Consider the following 20,693-nt stretch of genomic DNA (forward strand, 5'->3'; position numbering starts at 1 on the left):
CCAAGACTTATTATTTTCTAAATTCAACTTACTTCCTTTCACCTATACTTTACTTCAGACCCTCTCTTCCTCCTGCGACTGCCTCATTAAGAACTTACCAAATCTGTGTTTGCTGGAACCAGTTCTCGGACACCTGTTAGAGCAGATTCTATAATCCAATCTACTCTGTGAAGGGCTACATACCACGTGCCTGTCTTGGAGATTCAGAATAAACATTAGTCTGCAATGGCCTTGAGTAAAGAAACCTGCTGAACTTTAAGCCAAGGTCTCCCCTGTTTGCCCATGGAACCCCTTCAGTGGGGACAGGAGAGGAAGTGAGGGTGTTTTACATCCCATCTAGAAAACAACACTCCTCAGGAGAGTGTGGTGTAATTGACCTCCACGCTCCTTCAAAGTAATGTGAGATACGGAAGCTAATGATCTAAAATGCAAACCTGAACACGTCATCGCCATTCTCCAGTCCTTCCTATCAGTTCACTCTCCTCGAGGAAGAACCAGCTTCACGCAACACAGATTCCAAGACCTGCACTCACTCTCCCGCTGCCTACTTTAGCCTCACTGGCCACTGCCTGAGGACATCCCACTAATAATCAACTACTTGTAGGTGTGGTTTCCAAACACACCACTCTCACGCCCAAGGCCCTGTACTTGTGCTCATGCAGTTCCCTGTACCTGGAGTGTCCCTTCCCTTCATCACCTCATCTGCCAGTTCCCAGCCAGTCTTTGCAGACTTAGCTTAGGCATTACTTCTTTAGGTGACCTTTGCGGCCCCACAACTCTCTTCTCCAAACACTGGCTAAATTCCCTAAGTGTTCTCTGCATAGAATGTAACATGCTGTATTAAGATACCTGCTTGTGTCTCTTCTCTCTCTCTATTGTTAAAGAGCCAAGACTACATCTTGTTCACGGTTCCCATAACACTAAATTAATGATTAAAGAACGACACAATATTCATTCATAGTATTGTAGCAGCTTTTCTGATAACAATCAGGCAGGACCTTCTGGAAGAAATCTGATACTCCAGCTCTGATCTTAATTGCCTTTCCAGTCATTCTGGTTGAACTAAAAACTTACCTACACACATTTTACCAGAGAGACATAATTTAGTTCGGACATGTGTTCACATACTCTTATATACTCTGCCTTTAAAAAATCCTACCCAACTGGGGGAAGGGACAGGCGTATAGGCCCACCCTTGGCACTGTAGTGCTCACTGGCTTTTCTCTCGTTGTCGTCCTCAAGCCCTTCCTCTCTTAACAAGGAAAGAGTCTTCTCTTTCCGATTAAGAGCATGGGTACTGACTCAAACCCCAGCTCTGCTACTTACTTTAACTGAGCAATTTGGGGCAACGCATATAACCTGTGTCCTCAGCCACCTCATCTATACAATGGGCAAAAGACTGATTCTCCACCACAGTGTTGCTGTAATCAATAAACCTGGGTAAGCACTTGGTCAATGTAGGCTGCTCTGGACATTATGAATTAGGATACATCAATGGCTTTTGGCCATGAAATTTATCATGTGTCCACATTTAACCAAACGGTAAAACTATTCCACTTATTCACTCCCATCCCTTTCTAGTCCCCCTAACCTGTGTTGTTAATTTTTTCTCACTCCAGAGTATTAGTTCCATAAGGGTGAAGGCTTTGTTTTGTTCACTGCTAGGAACAGTAATGCCTAGAATGGTAGTGTACATACCAGGCCCTCAGCAAATACTTGAGTGAATGGTGCAAGGTATCAAAAGGAAATAAACACCAAGAGTTTCATTATAACAAAAAGGATAAATCTTTCTCTAATGGCTTCCAGTCCTATATTTTAAAACACCGTATGCCATAATGAAAACAAAAAATTTATTAAAATTTTAAGGCAAAAAACATAATTTCAAAGGATTCAGACCTACGTCAGGCGTGATAGAGTATGAATGCTTTCTTGAAATTCAAAATCAGATTCAAGAGTATCACTTCCAGAATGTTCTAACAGATTGAGTTTACTTTTATTCGTCTTGGATGAAACAGTCACTATTCTACTTTCTTTCTTGACAGAAATGTGTTTTTTCAAAGATTCACTTTTAATTGGTTCATTAACCAAAGAGCTATTCTGCCCCATTCCTTTGCTTTTCTGGTTTACAGGTGAGTCAGATCCGGGACGCAGGTCCTTTCCAGGTGGTTTCTTAGTGGAGTGTTTTTTTGAATATTCACCTGTTTTGGTCATTTTCTCTGAAGAAGATCTGCTATTTCTAGACAATTCTTCTTCTCTTCTTTGACCTCCAGGCCCAGAAACCACGTCTGCTAAAGGAGAACACGTTCTAGCAATGAATTCTTCAAAAGACTCCTGCGGCCGCTCAGCGCCATGCCCCCCAACGCTGTCCCTGGACGTCTCCAAAGCCTCCTGAGTAGAAACTGGGATGTGCAGGGAGTCGAGAGGCAAAGGAATTCTAGCGTCGCCTGTGATTTTCTGAAACTGGAGGGGAAGAAAAAAAGACAAGGCAAAATTTCAGTAATGAACAAAGCCAACCATTAAAAATAAGAGTCCTAAACTTCAGTGTTACTCTGACCTTACTACTAAGGTAGTCAACTGATCGTTCACAAGATTTTAGAGCCAGTGTTTTTCTAGCTGTATCTGGCCAAGTGATTCCCAACTTAACTTTGCCATAACCAAGGCTATGTCCACCATGTTTTCAGACTTTTGTGTTTGGGGGTAATTACCCATTTCCCTTTCCTTCATTAGCAATAATAAAGCCCGACTCCCTAAGAAAATTAGTTTCTCTTCTACACTCCGGCCACATGGAAGCAGTACCCCGTTTGTGACAGGACTGCGTCCTCGGGCTGTGGTTCCCAGGACCAGTCTCAGACTGGCCGAGAGGGACGCGGCGACTCCAAGGAGGCGTCGAGGAGAAGCAGCCAGGTTCCCCCTTCCACTCCCCCAACGGGGTGATTAACTCTAATAGGCTGCCTATTCCTGGATGGCTTATTTTTAAGTAATTATCTGCATCAGTACTTGTACCTTCATGAGTGTTCCTTCATTGTAAGCTGACTGCATACAAATAGAAACCTAGATGGAATACGAATAGAATAGACATTTACACAACTTAAAATCTGGAACATTTTCTCTAATGCTTCATTTCTTTCACGGAGGATAGTTTGCTTTCAGTCATAAATTTTCAAAAGAACTTCCAGTTTTCTCATGTATAATAAATGATATCATGAGATAGACACAAATTTACTAATACTGGATTTAGAAAGGACCCCAAAGAAGCCTCTAGCTCCCAAGTGTGTGAATGAAGATTGTTATTATTTTCTCTGACTTGGTGACTCCCTTTTTGCTAATCAGTCTTAGGACTATTAAGTTTTATTCTGTCCACTTACTTGGATATTTTGCATTTGTCCAAGGGCATTCTGCTTTGAGTCTGGTCTTTCTTCTTCAAGTGCCTTCTTTTCTTCATTAGGTGGACTAGTAAGAGTGGAATTCAGCTGGGGACGACCCAGTAAGTGAAAATCTGACGAATCTATACCAGCCATTGTGGCAAGCTGCCCAAGCCTGGACAAGAGGAGGAAAAGGCAACGGTTACTAGAGTCACGTAAGGGCAGCTTAGATCGCTCCACACCCAAAGTTAAAAAATACTTCTATAATATTAACAGCCAATATCCTCCTTCAGATTATAAGCCTCTCTCTTTCCCAGATTCTCCTATTTCTCCATATTCATGCTCTGGGACCACACAGACCAACCAACCCTTTCAGCATCTCTCTCCCGTCAGCACTGTGCTAACGAACTACCATTCGACTTTATCCCCTCACCTGTCAGCGCTCCATTTGAAACACGCCTCACTAGCAGCTTCGACCTCCCCCACACACCTGGTCCTCGGGGCCTCGCCTCCCGCCCCACTTCTTCACCACCTGTCTTCCCTTCAGCTTCCAACAACCTGTGCCTTCCTTCCTTCCTGCGTTCCTTCCTTCCTTCCTTCCTTCCTTCCCAGCACCAACCACTTGCCGACAAAACATACGCCGTGGGTGATCAACATCCCCTTCTCTTTTTCATAGTGAATAAAAGGTGGGGAAATTCCTATGACTTCTGAAATATTTTCAATTAAAATTACCTTTAATTTCATCTTGTTAAAAAAACTATACTTACTAATTATTCTATCTATAGGTCACCCTTTTGTAATGGGCTCTCTACCAAAGCAGATCTATAATTTTGCATTTCTTTTCAAATTTAATTCCTCAAATTTAGTATATTACACATAGTTCCACACTAAATATGACCACAGAAGTAATGAAAATTGCTCAAGTTCCTCAGCAAACCACCATTGTAGTTGTGAGGAGATGACAGGCATGGAGAGAAATGAACTAACCCAGCATCTTTAAGGAGATCCAAGAAGGCATGGAACTTCTGGAAAGAATTCTCAATGCTGCCCAAGACGCCTTCGTCATCCAGGATCATGCTCGTCAATGACTGAGCTTGAAGGGCCTCAGACAAAGAGAAGTTTATGTTTCTTAACTGGGCGTTTTCGTGTTCCAGCTATAAAAAGAAGATTAGAAATGTCTGCCATGATTTTGTCTCACTGTCATACAAAAAAGTAACAAATCTAAAATAAAACACTAAAAAACACAGTTAATTTGTAATTAATCTAACTCTCCACCAGTCAAAGACATAATAAAAACTCAGAGTCACCTAACAAAATTTCTTATATCTTAGGTGGTATATAAATAAAACAGTTGTTGTTTTATTAATGATCTTTCAAAAGATCACATTTCTAGCTGGTTAAATTCATAATGGATCTTCATTTACATTAGAAAATTAGCTGGTTAAGGGTTCCTTTGAATTAGAAAATCAAATACAGAGTCAAATTTGAACATGGAATAATACAACTCTGTTGAATGTTAAAGATTAATTTTAATGAGAAAAATATTAATTGTGTAAGTTTAAAAGTCCTAAGTCATACCCAAGTTATTAACTATATGATTACCAATATTCTTCTTGGCATGTTAAAAAGATTTCCTCCCTTGCACAGCCCTCCCCTCACCATCTGTTCATTTATACCACGTGTTAAGACCAATTCTAGTGTTTCTCGGAAAGGCCATTTGTTTGTGATACACCTTTGTCTCATACAAACAGATACTTGGTATTTATTGAATGAGTACACATCCTCCAATCCAGTGCACGCACTTTATGAAATTCCCCCTACACTCTCCTTGTAATAATATATTTACATAGAACTTGTCATAGCTTATGCCTGGCTTTCACGCACATTAGTCTAATTGTAGTTCTCATAATATATATATTTTTTTCATGGTGTTCTTAGCAGTTTCTCAATATCTTATTTATTTAAATGGTTCACTTTCCTAATTCACTGTCAGTAAACAGTCTTATTATGTCTTTTATGTTACTGTATATATATTACGAGCTTAATAAGTGCTTTGTTGAATCAAAACATCATGAATGAAAAATAAGCTAAAGTCATATAAAAGTACACACACACACAAAAACCCTAAGGTTTTTGCATTTTTAAAAAATATGCTTCCTGAAATATAGATCATATTATAGATCATATGACCAGTAACTGTAAGTAAATACAAACGTTTATAATTGTACAACCAGTTTGCAATGTCACAGTTTTAAAGTTTACAAACTGCGTGTGTGGTTTAAAATCAAACAAAAATAAAGCCAAAAAACTGCCCAAGCATACAAAACACTAGCTTACCTCGCTAACTCGTTCGTCGGCCTTGCGCCGAGTCGCTCTCTCCTCCTTCAGCTGGGTCAGGCACTCCTCCAGTTTCTCCTGGTGTGGAGACGTGCAGTGCGTGTTACAGACGAGTCACAGCACGAGACCCCCCAGTCTGCAGCGGCAGAGCTCACCGAGGGTTTGGGGGTAGAGCCAGAAGTGAACCCGGATTTCGGGATTACAGCCCATTACTCATAATACCATACCATGATAGTAAAATTAGTTACCAATATATATCGAATAATAATGTCGAAGATTTATTTAACTCCCACTTTCCAAAACAGATTTGTGGCAACTCACATGAAAGGCATATATGTGTATAATTTACTTGAGTCAGAAATAAATAAAAATTCTATTTTTATTTGTGGGTCCCTTTAATTAATAAGGAAGCCCTGTTAACCTATTTAACACCCCTGGGATTAGGTAACTGCAGATTCAAATGCATTTTTAAAAAAGTAAACACCTTTAAAGTACCTCCCTATATGCTCAGCACAATTCTAGGAGGTTCAACATTAAATAATTTAATCATCGAAACCCTACAAGAAAAAGACAACCATCAACTCCACAGTGCTTTACAGATGGGGAAACTGAGGCAGAGCGGAGGAGTGCCCCCGCAAGGCCCCATCATTAACTGAGTAGTGGATCCACGTTTGAACTCAGGAGGGTGCGTGCCATTCCCGTTCACAGAAGTGGCAATTCTTCTAATCACCCAAGTCAATAAAATAGAAGGGACACTAGTGAACTTCCTTACCAAGACTCCAAGAACAAGACACAGACCCTTGCAGTGAGGGAGGGACACTACTTGTGGTGTATACCACTCTGAGAGAGCCTCCAAGATTCTGACCTGCTGAAGTGCAAAATCTCCCAGTTACTTAATCAAACACTAGCCTAGGTGCTGCAGTGGAGGAATTTCGAAGGTGTAACTAAAGTTCCCCAAATCAGTTAATCTTAAAATAGGGAGATGATACCGGGTGAACATGGCAGCCCACTAAACGGGCTCAGCTCTTCCCAAAGACCTGAAGTACAATAGGGACAAGGAAAACACTCTCTGTTGCTGGCTTTGAAGAAGTGTAATGTTGTGGCGAAGGATACAGGAAGATGTATCCTTCTCTAGGAGTTACGACTGTCCTCCAAACGCTAGCAAGCTTTCCTATCGAATGAGGGGAACTCTGTCTCACAACTGCAGAAAGTGAATTATGGGAATGTGCTCAATGAGCTTGGAAGGAGATTATTTTCCAGTCTCCAGATGATAAACGGCCAGGCATCCCGTTTCGGTTGTTTGAGACCCTGAGCAGAGAACTCAGTCATGCTGGGCCTGGACTTCTGACCCAGAGATCTGTGAGCTAATAAATATTGTATTAGGTCACTAAGTTTGCGGTAATAGAGAAGTGACTGTACTACTCAAACCACAGGTTCATGAACAAAATAAGTGATCATTACTGTTTTAAGCCACTGTTTTGGGTGGTTTCTTATACAGCAATAAACAGAATACCTATATTTATTAAAATAGTAGGGTATATTTATATATTTTAAAGGCTTTTGAACAAAAACTTAAGCAATTTCAGCTTAGTTTACTTTGCCCCTGGTATGTGTGTGTTGAGGGAAGGAACTCCTCTGTGCCATCACTGGGAGAGGAAAACTGGAACTCCTCTCTGGAGAGTAATTTCTAGTGCACACTGACAATCCTGTGTCCAGGAATTTGCCAGAAGGAATTCATCAGAGATGTGGGCAACGATTTTTCTACCAATATGATGTCATAGGCTGTTTATCTAATAACTTCAAGTTTTTAATGAGGGAAAAGGGGAAAAAATCCAAAACTATTTCATAAACATTTCTTAAAAAAAAAAAAGAGAAGCAAACCAAAAACCCCCACCACATGAAAGGAGTCAGGATGGTGGCTCCCTTTGGAGAGGGGGAATGTATCAAACCAACCAAAAACCCCCACCACATGAAAGGAGTCAGGACGGTGGCTCCCTTTGGAGAGGGGGAATGTATCGACTGGGGAAGCTGAGCAAGGCGGCCTCTGGAAAAGCTGTGCATGTTTTTATCTTGACGGGAGTGCTATGAGTGCACACTCATGTACACAGTAAAAATGCACTGTTTTTACCATTATGATTTAAGTGCTTTACTGTATATATGGTACACCTCAATAAATTTTTTTTTTACAAAGCAAAAACCAAACAAATGAACAAATCCTACCACAACCAGAACAGTAGCCTAAAATACCCCATTCTTAACCAGCTCTAAAAAGCATGTCCAATTACATGAAGCAGTATCTCCCTCTAGTGCAGGGAAACAGAATACAATGTTAAACTTAGGAAAAAACATATCCTTCTCCTACAAAGTACTTCATGTTATTTGAAAGAAAATATGAAACCAAAGTAGCAGAAAGTAAATCGCAAGGTATCCTATTACTTTCTTCCTGTCATGTGCTCTCCTTCCCTGCTATTCATTGGCTAGTTGATATTTTTCTGAAACAAAGCTCCCATCATACTGTATATCAGGTTTTAAGTTCAAGTTTTTGCCATTTAACATTGAATCAGTCATTTCTCGTACAGTCAGGGGAGCCGTTACCTCGATATTTTTAGTGGAACACATAACATTCCATTGAGAGGGTTTATCGTTCCATGTTAAATCATTCTTTTATGGTTAAACACTTAAATTCTTTACAATTTGTCAAGATTATAAGACAAAATAATTACTTTTATGCATATCTAGCATTGTACTTTAATGAAATAAATCAATAAAAACGAGATGGGATCGAAGCTTGTGAACATTTTTAAGGCTCTGTGGTACTGCTCTCCAAACTGTGTTCCAAAAGATTCCTAAGCTTTCATACTGCTAATGACAATGTATCACTTGGTATATAACCTCTACTGTAACTGTTGGCTTACTTCTTCACTCAAAGTGCAAGATATTTAAGGGACTGGAGGGTATTTTAAGCATTTATCTTCAGCACCTGTGCCTAGCACAGAACCAGATGATCAATAAATAGCCGCTGAACAAGGAAAAGACCTGCTAGTGCAAGATTTACATGTGGAAGACGAGGTGTGTATGTTTTCCTCTAGCTGGACATCCAGGTGAAAACTTGCTGTCTTCCTCAAATGTGCCTCTCTTTGCTTATAAGTTGGTACATTTCTTTTATATTATATTTTAAAAATTCAGATTCTCTGGGGCAAAATCCTAGCCCTAATCCTTAGCTATTTAACCTTAGACAAGTTCAATAACTTTTGGCCCCAATTTAATCATCTATAAAATGGAGGTAAGTTCCCACATCATAGAGTTCTTACGAGAATTGTATGAGTTAACACACATATAAAACCTAGAAGAGGGTTTGGTACATAGAATATGTTCAATTAAGGCTAAATGATGAACATGTGAAAGCAAACAGTAGCAAAGGGCTTAAAACAAAGCAGCTGACCCTTGAACGGCTCGTGTTTGGAGTGTGTGAGTCCCCCAACAGGATTTCCAATTGACAGGCAGGCACAGCTCAAAGCCAAGTTGTTCAAGGGTCAACTGGCTGGCAGTTGGGAATCCATGTGACTTGGTGGAGGGCCAACTGAAGTTATACTCGAATATCTGACCGTGCAAGGGGTAGGCCTTCCAACCCCGCACTGTTCCCACCCACACATCCAGTTCTCTAGAGGCATCCGTTTCTTTAAGCAGGTTTTTAACTGTCACATAATGAATACTAAAAACTGCAAAGAATTAAATTGTCAGTGTGACAAATAAAGAGAATACGTTTATAACTATCACTCAAGCCTGTAAGAAAACCTTGTCAGCATTTAAAAAATCCCTCACATTCCTTCCCCATTATAAGCCCCTCTCCTCCTCCCCAAGTTAAATACTGTTTCATGACAGTCATTTCCTTATATGCATATATACCAAGCAATATCGTTTGGTTTTACCAACTTCTAACTTGATGTAAAGAGAAGCATAGTGTATGCAGTCTTTCGTATCTTATTTAACTCACTCAACGCTGGTTTTAAAAACTCATCCACCCTGTTGCCTGTAGCTCTAGTTAATTCAATTTTATTGCTTTGTAGTTTTTCCACTGTACCAATATATATAATTTGCTTAATTTTTAACTCTTAATGGATATCTGAGAGCTAGAAGGGTCCTCATGCATCTTAAATCAGCTACTCCCTGGTTACAGTTTCTAGCCTTCTCAGTCTTCCCTAATACCTATAATCACTTTTCCAAACACAACCTCCTAGTCACCTGGTGAGGGGAAGGAACACAACAACCTAAAAAGGCAGCCAATGGGGATTAGAAGCTCCCTGGTCTTGTCTTTACTCTGTGACTCAGAGTAAACAATTTCAGGGCTACAGTTTGTAGGTGCTCATCTACAAGACAAAAAGGATAATTTTACATGCTCAACAGATTCCCACCACTCCGACGACGTTTCATAATTTTCTAAGTACTTATCTTAAAACTTCTCTATATTATCATTAATCTTAACTTTCAAAAAACCCCAAAATGTGGCTTTTTAAAAAACCAAATAGTAATTTCCATAGTCCTAATGGGATAACTACTTTTAAATCTGTCAAGTTTTTTACTAAAATCATATTAAATAATTCTTTAAAATTAAGTATGGAGTTTGTTGAACAAAGAGATAAGGTCCCCCCCAAATGATGTTTTCCTTATTTATGACCAATTATCAACTCCGCATAAAAGTTGAAATAAAATACAGTATTTTTGAGGTGCAAAAATCTATCATAAAAATCCAATTTTCTTCTCTATCCATACAAACAGACCTATGTATGACATTAGATGGCAGGTTTATCAAGCAATATAATGTAGGGGTTTCTATTTTAGGAAAGGAGACGATCAACATCAAAACTTTTTGCTAGACATGAAATCCTCTTATAGGAAGAGAATTCAGCTGGAAAGAGTCGATTTCCTGGTTTGTAAAATAAAAATGCTGAATCAGCGGACTACAGTCATTCAGAACTATGATCATTAAGGCTCTCCCTAAACCTAGTATATAAGAGAAGGAAAAGATATTATTGGTGGCATGTTTTGATTTCTATTTCTCAGGGCCCAAACGTCCATCTCTCACCCTAGTCTAAGCTAAGGAACGGGTCCGAGGGGAAAGCAGAGGCCCCACGCAAGCTGCCCTGACCTCCTCACTAGTCGTGCACGTGGTAGTTGTGTACCTGCAGTGCTTCTTGTTTTAAACTGGTTTTCTCCAGCTCTTCGTGAACACTCTCTGAAGAATCATCGACCTCTTCGATTTCTGAGGAGGAAGGACTCTCTACTGTCACAGTCACAGGAAAATCTAATTGCTTGAAGAAACAAGTCAAGAAGTACAAGAAATAATATAAACCAGCTACCAAATATTAAAGGACATTTTTAAAAAGCTTTGTGCAGTGGCAGTATCGTAGCCAATGAGGTTTATCCGAGGCACGATTATTGCTAATTGAAAAAAGTGATCTCACCTTGACTGGGTAGCTCAGTTGATTAGAGCACTGTCCCGATACAGCAAGATTGTGGGTTTGACCTCCCATCAAGGCACATACAAGAATCGACCAATGGGTACAGGGGGTAGGTGGGGTAGTAACTGACATGTCTCTTTCCTTCTGTCTTTCTCCCTCCCTCCCACCCCTTCCTTTCTCTCTGAAGTAAATAAAAATTTTTAAAAAGTGATCTGAGTTATCAAGTTATTATTTATAAATGTCTTTCACTATCCCTTAGTCTAAAATAAGCAATGACAAAGGAAATGAGAGGAACTTGTTTTTGCTGTGTTCCTGTACAGAATTTTGTCATACATGGTTAGGATTAATATTTAGAATTATCTATATTATTTTATTAAATTATCTTGCACATACGCCATGGAGGGGCCAGGGTAAACACTTTTTCCTCAGATCAACTTTTTATTGCAGATGAGAAATTTATTCTCCACCTTCGACACAATGTCTGAAAAAAATGTCATTTTAGAAGGAAAATCCATCAGGAGGGGACTGATAGAAAAGACTTTTAATTAATTAAAAAGCCAAACACTAAAATTAAAAAAAATAAATCACATGCCCACACACAATTACAAGTAACCCATCAAAGCCTCATCTTCCAACATCCTCAAGCCAAAACTTGTGTAATACTAATGCAACTCCTCTGTCAAGTTTCACTGCCACTGGAATGTTGTTCAGCACGATAGATCCAAAACTAAAAAACAGACCTGGTTGCAAACCCATGAAAAGTGTAGAGACCAAAAAGGAGCATGCTGGGTTTACATAACTGCGCAGGGGACAAGGTGCTAAAACATCACAAGCAGCGAACCCTGCAGTGTGGGCAGATCCCAGGGGCAGGACAAGGCGAGCCCTTTTCCTGGCATTCGGGGCCAGCACGGACAGCCAGGGCGCCCCTGTCTCAGTCCAGGACTCATTTGTTCTAAGATCACAAGGCAGCATGAAAGGAATTCCGTGTGGTCATGGTGAGAGTGGGGGAGTGTTTGGAGAGGGCAGAGGCTTGGGGATTTGCTGCTTTGTTTTGGCTTTAGGATTTGGAACTTATATAGCCCCCAGACAGTATTTCTTGAAAACATAAGGAAATTCTTGAACATGACAGCTCCGCACATCGGGTCAGTAATGGCAGCCACACCCATTTCCCTGGGCAACAGCTGATTCAGGGACTACAAAAACGGCCTCTTTGTGTACAGAGGAAACCACAGGGATGCCAGTGTGTGCCACACCCACACAACCACAGAGTGGCACTGGGAGAGTGACCTGACTTTTAAATCAATTCACTTCAGGAAGGGAAAAATGTTTACGGTTCTGTCCTGTTTAAAAGCAGAGAATGACCTTCCACCTTTCCCACTTCAGTCCCTGATATATTGCAAGTATAATAACTACATACCTGGAACTGATTATATAAATCCCGAGTTTTGATCAATGGAAAACCCCTAAAGAGATATAAACAAATTAAATTATATTTTAATGTAAATACATCAGTTAACCCATTAATAAAACTTGTCACGATTATGTATAATATCCACATCGAATTTTGTATAAAAATATGTAAGTTCAAAATGAGGAGCTGGCAGGCTCTGCCATGAAGAAAATTTCGACAGAATCCAGCAGACTGGCTGTGTGGTAACTGAGCTGCAGAGATGCACCTTCAGTCCCTGCGTTCAGGGTGTGACTGAACCTTCCAGTCTTACTTCTTTGCCTGGTAATATTAACGACTCTCTAATTTACTCCTTATGACCAGGATGGACTTGAGATTACTAAGTGTCTCTGGAAGAAGATATAAAACCACTAAGTTATAAAACTATGTGCAAAGACTGGGGCTGCAGCTCTGCAGTTTATATACTAATAATCTACATTACCATTTGCAAAACAGTATAATCAGTGGTCCAATGGAGACAACGAGGTATAACTGATCACTTCACATGATTAATTTAACGTGAGCAATTTAACATTTTTCAGAGCATCTACTTCAAGTCCTGTTTAAAATCAATGCTGTTTTCCTAAAAATCTGTCAATTCCCAATTTCTTGAATACTACCAAGTCATTTGAAAATAACTGCTAGTACTCTGATTCATTGACAAGACTGCAATTATAGTTGAACAATTTAAAGACTTTTACACTTGTATGACAAAAACTACTATAAACAGCTATTCCTTGGGTAAACAATCAGCTAAAACTAGCTACATCTACTGTGACTCAGTAAGATGAGTAATGCCAGTTGACTGAGTCAGATTAAGTCTAATCCATACTTGTTATCCATTCCGCACTACACTATTTCCATGCTTAAAATGTCTTTTCTCCCACTACTGCATTTCCAAAGTCCCACTTCTGGGATGTAGGGCTTGGCTCACCTATGTCAGCCTTTAAGTGAAACTTCTTATTCGCACCATTAGAAATAATTTTAGTCTCCTCTTGACTCCCACTGGGTGACATCTGTTTTGACACTCAAGCAATAACTTTGAAACTCCCAATTATAATTACCTTTAGTTTTTCTTCCTTCAAGGTCCATTAATCAGAAACCATTGTGTGAGTTATCTTTATCCACTAGAGAAACAGCCGGAGACCTCCCACATTAATAGAAGTGTCAAAATAAAGAATTCTGAATGACTCGAGATAGGGAGTAAAAACACTCTACCTGTTCCTTCTGGCACGTTCTGCAGTGCGCCAAGGCAGGAAACCAGACACACCAGGTGGTAGAGGCTCAGGGGCGTAACACTCTTTACTAAGGCAGTGTTTTCTTCCGTTATTTGCAGGTTTCTTTGTGGCCAGTCCTGCGTTTGAAAAAGCATTACAAGAAAGACTCAAGATGCACTCAGGGTCTACAGAGCAATGATCCCATGTGCACACTTTCAAAACAATACAAATGACCCATAAAGTGATCTAAGGCCATTAAAGACAGGGTCATTTTGTAAAAATGTTTTACATAAGCCGGAAATATTTAAAAATATAACTTCTCCATGGCAACAGGTTAGTATTTTAATTAAAATAAATGAAATGTACAGAATATGCAAAAGTAAATAAAAATATTTCAAGAATTGAAAAATTATATATGGTACATTTTATGTACCATGCATAAACACTCAGTTTGTTGAATATTAGAATATCTTTGGCATTTCTGAATATCAAAGATAGAGATATAGCCATGACTCCTGCCAAACAGAATCTCCTGAACAGACCAAAATTTCAACTTAAGATTAATTTTCCTATGCAAAAATGATCAAGTTACAAGGCTGAAAATTCCTGGGTGGTATAATCAATGTTTTTCTCCTATAAGTCTGTTCATTGCTCATTTGATTTCATGTAGAAAATGTGAAAGACATAAAACCCATCAGGTAAAAGAGTGAAATGTGGAGACTAACTGGACATTTTAACACTAAAGAGTCAAGTATCTTTATATGAAGTATTTGGCAGCAAAAAGTAGCCTACATGTTAATACTTTATTTAGAACAAACCATATGTTAAATTTCACATTTAAATATTTTCACTGTCACTGAAAACAAGAAAAATAGGTTTGTTAAAATAGTTACATCTATCCCTCAAACCTATTTCACTACAGAAGATCCACATTAGGAGGATTAGAGTGGCGTATGAAATAAGGCAAATGTGATTCATATGGGACAAATATTTCAGTGTAGCTTACTGATAACCACATGATCCTGTGTGATTTCTCTGGAAAAATTCACATTATCTCTCAAACTATACAGAAGCTCGGTCCAACCTACTGTATTATGTTTTTGTTAATTAATTATTAATAATGTTGTATGTGGTTTATATGTGTATACCTTTTCCTTTAATTTCAGAAATGAATACAAATATATTTATAATTAAAACCAAAAGAATTTAGATTTATCTTGTTAGGAGAAAAAAATATTCTAGTAAAATCCCTCTTTCCTTTCTGCACATGCTACTACAACAGGAATGTGACGCAGTGCACAAGCACTTAACCTCACCTGGGTCTCACTACAGAGCCAGACGCGGGTTTGGCTTACCTCCACATCTCCACGTGACTGAGGCAACACAAAAACAAACAAACAAAAACCCCAAGAAATACAATTACTCTCAAAATAGCTCAGTAAGCTCATAAACCTGTCATATGTCCACTCTGTTTAATCACGCTAAGAAAAACATTTTTAAAAATTGTTTTAGTCTCATTCCATGATGTCCTTCTACACCACCAGTTACTAAAATTGTAGAATTCCTAACATTTTTAATGTGTAAGTATTTTATATATATATTTCTACTTCTAATATTATATAAAAACACCAACTTTAAAAATCTTTACACATATAAAGACTTTATATGTGTAAAACTTTTATGATATAAAAGTTTATGATATAAACTTTTAATAATAATAATATATAATTAGTGTGATACCTCAAATCTCAATTTCTTTGTATATACTATTTGACTACTAAAATATCACCGTTTAGAAATAAAAATTGGTAGGCAAATCATAAGATTTCTTTGGATTTAATAAAACACTCATAACAACTATTACTTAAATATTATTGACCAAACAAGTTAATAATGGAGAATAAAAAAAAAAACAAGTCTTTTAATGGTAAAAAAAACCCTTGTATTTATGAAGATGTTTTTTAAAAAACTACTTAATATTTAGGTTACTTCTAATTTTTCAACAATTAAAATTAACCAATCAACTCAATATACTCAATGAAGCCTTGTGAATGCATTAAAAAGTATAACTAAAAATCACATAAAATTTAATTTAATACAGACTTAAAAAAAAGGATGGCCAATTATATTTAAGCAATGTGGAATTATGTTTATAGATAAAAGGAGGAAAAATGAAAATGTCAATATTGCTTGATAGCGTAATGGAATTAGTAGTGCTTTTTATTTTTATTTCCATTGTCATACAAAATCAATACCTTCATAAAACCTGTTTAAAAATTGGGGTCAAATACACCAAACATAAAATTTATCATCCTAACCATTTATTTATTCACTCGCTCACTCATTCATTCATTTATAAGACAGAGGGGAAGGGAGAGAGAGAGGGAGAGAAACATCAATGTGTGGTTGCCTCTCTTGCACCCCCAACCAGGGACCAGGCCCGCAACCCAGGCATGCGCCCCGACTGGGAATTTGAACCGGTGACCCTTTGGCCCACAGGCCAGCGCTCAATCCACTGAGCCACACCAGCTAGGGCGATCTTAACCACTTTTAAGTGTACAGTTCAGTGGTATTAAATCAAACAACAATTTTTTAAAATTTCAGGTAGCATCCAATAGTACAAGACCATAGTAATTGAAACAGCAATGTTATGGCACAAAAACAGACACACAGGTCAATGGAACAGAATAGAGAGCCCAGAAATAAACCCACATCTGTATGGTTAATTAATATTTTACAAAGGAGGCAAAACATACAATGGGGTAACAATAGCCTATTTAATAAATGCTACTGGGAAAACTGAACAAGCAAAAAAATAAAACTAGACCACCTTCTTACACCATACACAATAATAAATTCAAAACGTATTAAAGACTTAAATATAAGACTCAAAATCATAAAACTCCTAGAAAAAAACACAGGCAGTAAAATCTTGGACATTTCTCTTAGTAACATATTCTTTAATATATCTCCTTGGGTAAAAGAAACAAAATTAAAAAATAAATGGTACTATATCAAACTAAAAAGTTTTTGCAGAGCAAAGAAAACCATCAACAATCTAAGGGTTAATATCCAACATTTATAAAGAACTCATACAATTCAGTACAAAAAACCCCCCCAAAACAAAAAACAATACCAAACAACCCAATTAAAAAATGGGCAAAACCCTGGCTGGTGTGACTCAGTTGGTTGGTCAATGTCCCACAAACCAAAAGGTCACAGGTTCATTCCCATTCAGGGCACACACCTAGGTTGCAGGTTTGGTCCCCAGTTGAGCACTTACAGGAGGCAACCAATCAAGTTTCTCTCACATGAATGCTTCTCCCCCTCTTTCTCTCTCCCTTACTCTCTCTCTCTAAAAGCAATGAAAAAAAATGTTATTGATTTAGGATCAAACAAAGCAGAACAAAAAAAAAAAGGGCAAAGAACCTGAATAGACACTCCTCCAAAGAGGAATACAGATGGCTAACTGACATGAAAAAATGCTTAATGTCACTAATCATCAGAGATGCAAATTCAAACCACAATGAGGTATTTCCTCTCACACCTGTCAGAATGGCTATCAACAGTAAATCAACAAAAAACAAGTGTAGAGAAAAGGGAACCCTCAAACAGTGTTGGCGGGAATGCAGACTAGTGCAGCCACTATGGAAAACAGTATGGAAGTTCCCCCAGAAATTAAAAATGGAACTGCCTTATGACCCAGCAATCCCACTTCTGGGTATATATTCAGAAAAACTCAAACCACTAATTCAAAAAAATATATTGCACCTCTATGTTCTTTGTGGCATTATTTATAATAGCTAACCTAAGAAAGTAAACCAAGTGCTTAACAATACATGAGTAGATAAGAAAGCTGTGGTATGTATATGCAATGGAATATTACTTGGCCATAAACAAGAACAAAATCCTACCATTTGCTATAGCATGCGCAGACCAAGGTTATTACGCTAAGTGAAGTAAGTCAATCAGAGAAAGACAAATATCATATGACTTCACTTATACGTGGAATCTGAAGGGGGAAGTGTTGTCATGGAACACATATAAAGGACAAATGGACAAAGCCAAAGGGGGTTAGGATTGAGGGTGGGAAATGGAGATGGCTGGGGTGGAGGGAAGCGGTGGTGGGGAAATGGAGACAACTGTACTTGAACAACAATTAAAAAAAAAGAACTATATAAATGAACAAACAAAAACAGAAACAGACTCATAGACACAGAACAGACGGTTGGTTGCCAAAGGGGCAAGGAGTTAGGGGACTGGGTGAAAAAGGTGAAGGGACTGCGCAGTACAGGTTGATAGTTGCAAAACAATCAAGGGGATGTAAAGTACAGCACAGAGAATACAGTCACTAATATTGTAATGACTATGCATGGTGCCAGCTGGGTACAGGAAATACCAGAGGGAGAACTTTGTAAAGCATATGATTGTCTAATCACTATGCTGTACACCTGAAACTAACTCAAAATAATATTGAATGTAAACTGTAATAGAAAAAAAATTTAATTACAAAAGATAAATAAATAAATAAATAAATAAGCAATTCAAAAGACCTGTCAGCAAAACCTCTGTCCTGCCTCTGCTGAGGCACACCACTGTCCAGACCTGATCTCTAGTTCCCTCGCCGTAAAGTAGGGATGGGGTGTATATTACAAACAAATAAATCGATAAACATTTCACTCTAAACATTTTTTTCAGGTAGCATCCAAATAAAAGAGTATTTGTTGGTAATTATTTGGTGATCTTCACATACCTGATATATAATGAAAATCACCACAAACCTTTTCTAGAAAATTGGCAGATTATAAATACAAAACATTTACTTCACTTTCTTTTTAATATACATTATGGTTTTACTGTTTCAAAATGTAAATTTACTCTCAATAAAGGGTCAGATTCATATTAGATTTTGCTTAACTAACCTCAATCTGCCATTCACTCTCATTGCGCACACACACAAGAAGGGTATTTGTAACTAAAGATACTTGTTCTAGAAATAAAAGTTAAGGTGTTTTTAGAAACAATACAAAAATATCAGAACTGAATTATATCAAATTAATATGTTCACAAGAATATGAAACATGCCATTGTTCAACAGTTTCATAAGATTTTTAAAATTATGTTTGGATACAAAATTTTAGGCTTGATTTTAAATTCAGTATAAGTATTATTTGAAAAATTAAATATAAATTATAACAAAAATTTAAAGAATGTTTTTTACAATGTTCCATCTATGGGCAAAAAGCTTGTCTGCAGCATTCTTTTATAAGGAGTATATATACACTAAGTTTTTTTTTTTACTCATTGAAAGAAACAAGGTATAACTCACTCAACAACTTTACATAGGAATATCCAAGGAAAAAGAGAGTAAGAGGTAAAACTAGAACTTGGAAAGAAAATTTGTTTCTTATAGCACAAAAGAATAATTATTTTTTAAAAATCACCAATCAAAAACATCAATGCTAAAATTGTCAACTAAGTGCTCCCCAAATTTCAACTGTAAAGTATTAGAAATAATATCAAAGAACCTATGCACCACAATGTTCATAGCAGCACAATTTACAATAGCCTAGAGTTGGAAGCAACCAAGGTGCCCATCAGTAAATGAATGGATCAAAAAATTGTGGTACATATACACAATGGAATTCTATGCAGCAGAGAGAAAGAAGGAGCTCCTACCCTTTGCAACAACATGGATGGAACTGGAAAGCATTATGCTGAGTGAAATAGGCCAGGGGTTGAAAGACAAATACCATATGATCTCACCTTTAACAGGAAGCTAAACAACAAAACAAACAAGCCAGCACAATAAAAACAAAGACACTGAAATACAGAAGAAGGGGACAGTGACCAGAGGGGAGAGGGAAGGGAATTTAAGGGGTAAAAGGGGGAGGGATTTGGAGAAGCAAATATGAAGGACACAGGGATGAGAACTGGGGGGGTTGGGTGGAAATGAGAGGGAGGTGGGGAGCACGGGGTGGGGGGAGGCTGGGATGGGAGAAACAGGCAAAAAACTGTACTTGAAAAATAACTAAATAAAATTATTGAGAAAAAAAGAAATAATAAACAAGCAGGAAATATATTCAAATATATATATAACAAACTTTTTATGAAGAACAAGAAAATTAGTTAATTTTAAAAAATAAAAATATTAGCATCTCCTGCTTAAATTCATCATTTCTACAGTCCACAAATTCTCATAATGTGCATTAGAACAATCACAGTCACCCTAAAATACATGCAGTTAATACTAGTTGTTACCATAAATATACAAGAAGAGGAGACTTTAAGTTTAGCACACCAGAATACATGCAAGTATAAGTTCTACTGGCCCTGAAAACGCCAACATAAAAAGGGTTACCAATTCTAATAGTAGCTTTTCCTTTCCGACCACTTCCCAGAACTATAGTTCTCTTTTTCTGTTTAGCAGTTTTGAGTGTTTCTTTTACTGATGGAGAAGTCATCCACTGATACTGGAAAAGGAATGAAATACTCCATTTCAGAAAAAGGTAACTTATGAGGGTTTGGTCTTAAGCAGAAATTATAAAGATATTTTAAGCTAATAAAAAGTCTACAATCTGTGTTTCTGAGACTTCAAATGAAAGACTCACACAATATTTCAAAAACAGAAAAGCCATTTCATTTGACTAACAACTTACGATGGTAGAAACTACCTTGATAATTCTATTGCATTAGAAAAAAAAGAAAAACAATCAATAAAAGACATTTTTGGCCTAAGAAGTAAATCATGTTATACCTCTGACTTGGCACTCCTTCCATTCTGGAGAACTTTTTTGGTAACCGCTTTCAACACAGAATGATCTAAAGTAAAATAAATTGAAATTATAATAATTGTCTCCCAGTAAGTGGC

The 20,693-nt window shown here is 37.7% G+C and overlaps 1 protein-coding gene and 1 pseudogene across 2 annotated transcripts in view; one reads left to right on the forward strand and one right to left on the reverse strand.

The window, feature by feature from the left end:
* Positions 1–1,849: 1,849 nt before the first annotated feature.
* CEP78 (centrosomal protein 78) overlaps positions 1,850–20,693 on the reverse strand; it is a 30,288-nt gene continuing 11,444 nt past the window's right edge. The window contains exons 7-16 of one of the 2 annotated variants that reach the window (XM_053656512.1): positions 20,580–20,644; positions 20,184–20,295; positions 13,824–13,959; positions 12,576–12,621; positions 10,880–11,008; positions 5,700–5,777; positions 4,350–4,516; positions 3,366–3,537; positions 3,004–3,051; positions 1,850–2,460 (exon numbers count right to left, since the gene is read on the reverse strand). In XM_053656512.1, the coding sequence (XP_053512487.1) occupies positions 1,897–2,460; positions 3,004–3,051; positions 3,366–3,537; positions 4,350–4,516; positions 5,700–5,777; positions 10,880–11,008; positions 12,576–12,621; positions 13,824–13,959; positions 20,184–20,295; positions 20,580–20,644 (1,517 nt within the window). In that variant the 3' untranslated portion in view covers positions 1,850–1,896. The remainder of the gene's footprint in view (positions 2,461–3,003; positions 3,052–3,365; positions 3,538–4,349; positions 4,517–5,699; positions 5,778–10,879; positions 11,009–12,575; positions 12,622–13,823; positions 13,960–20,183; positions 20,296–20,579; positions 20,645–20,693) is intronic. The other variant, XM_053656513.1, reaches the window with a different exon arrangement.
* Positions 11,082–11,153, forward strand: LOC119035902 (uncharacterized; annotated as a pseudogene).

Source organism: Artibeus jamaicensis, unplaced genomic scaffold (assembly GCF_021234435.1).
Source record: "Artibeus jamaicensis isolate MK-2021 breed Jamaican fruit bat unplaced genomic scaffold, CSHL_Jam_final scaffold_1964, whole genome shotgun sequence".
Lineage (NCBI taxonomy): Eukaryota > Metazoa > Chordata > Mammalia > Chiroptera > Phyllostomidae > Artibeus > Artibeus jamaicensis.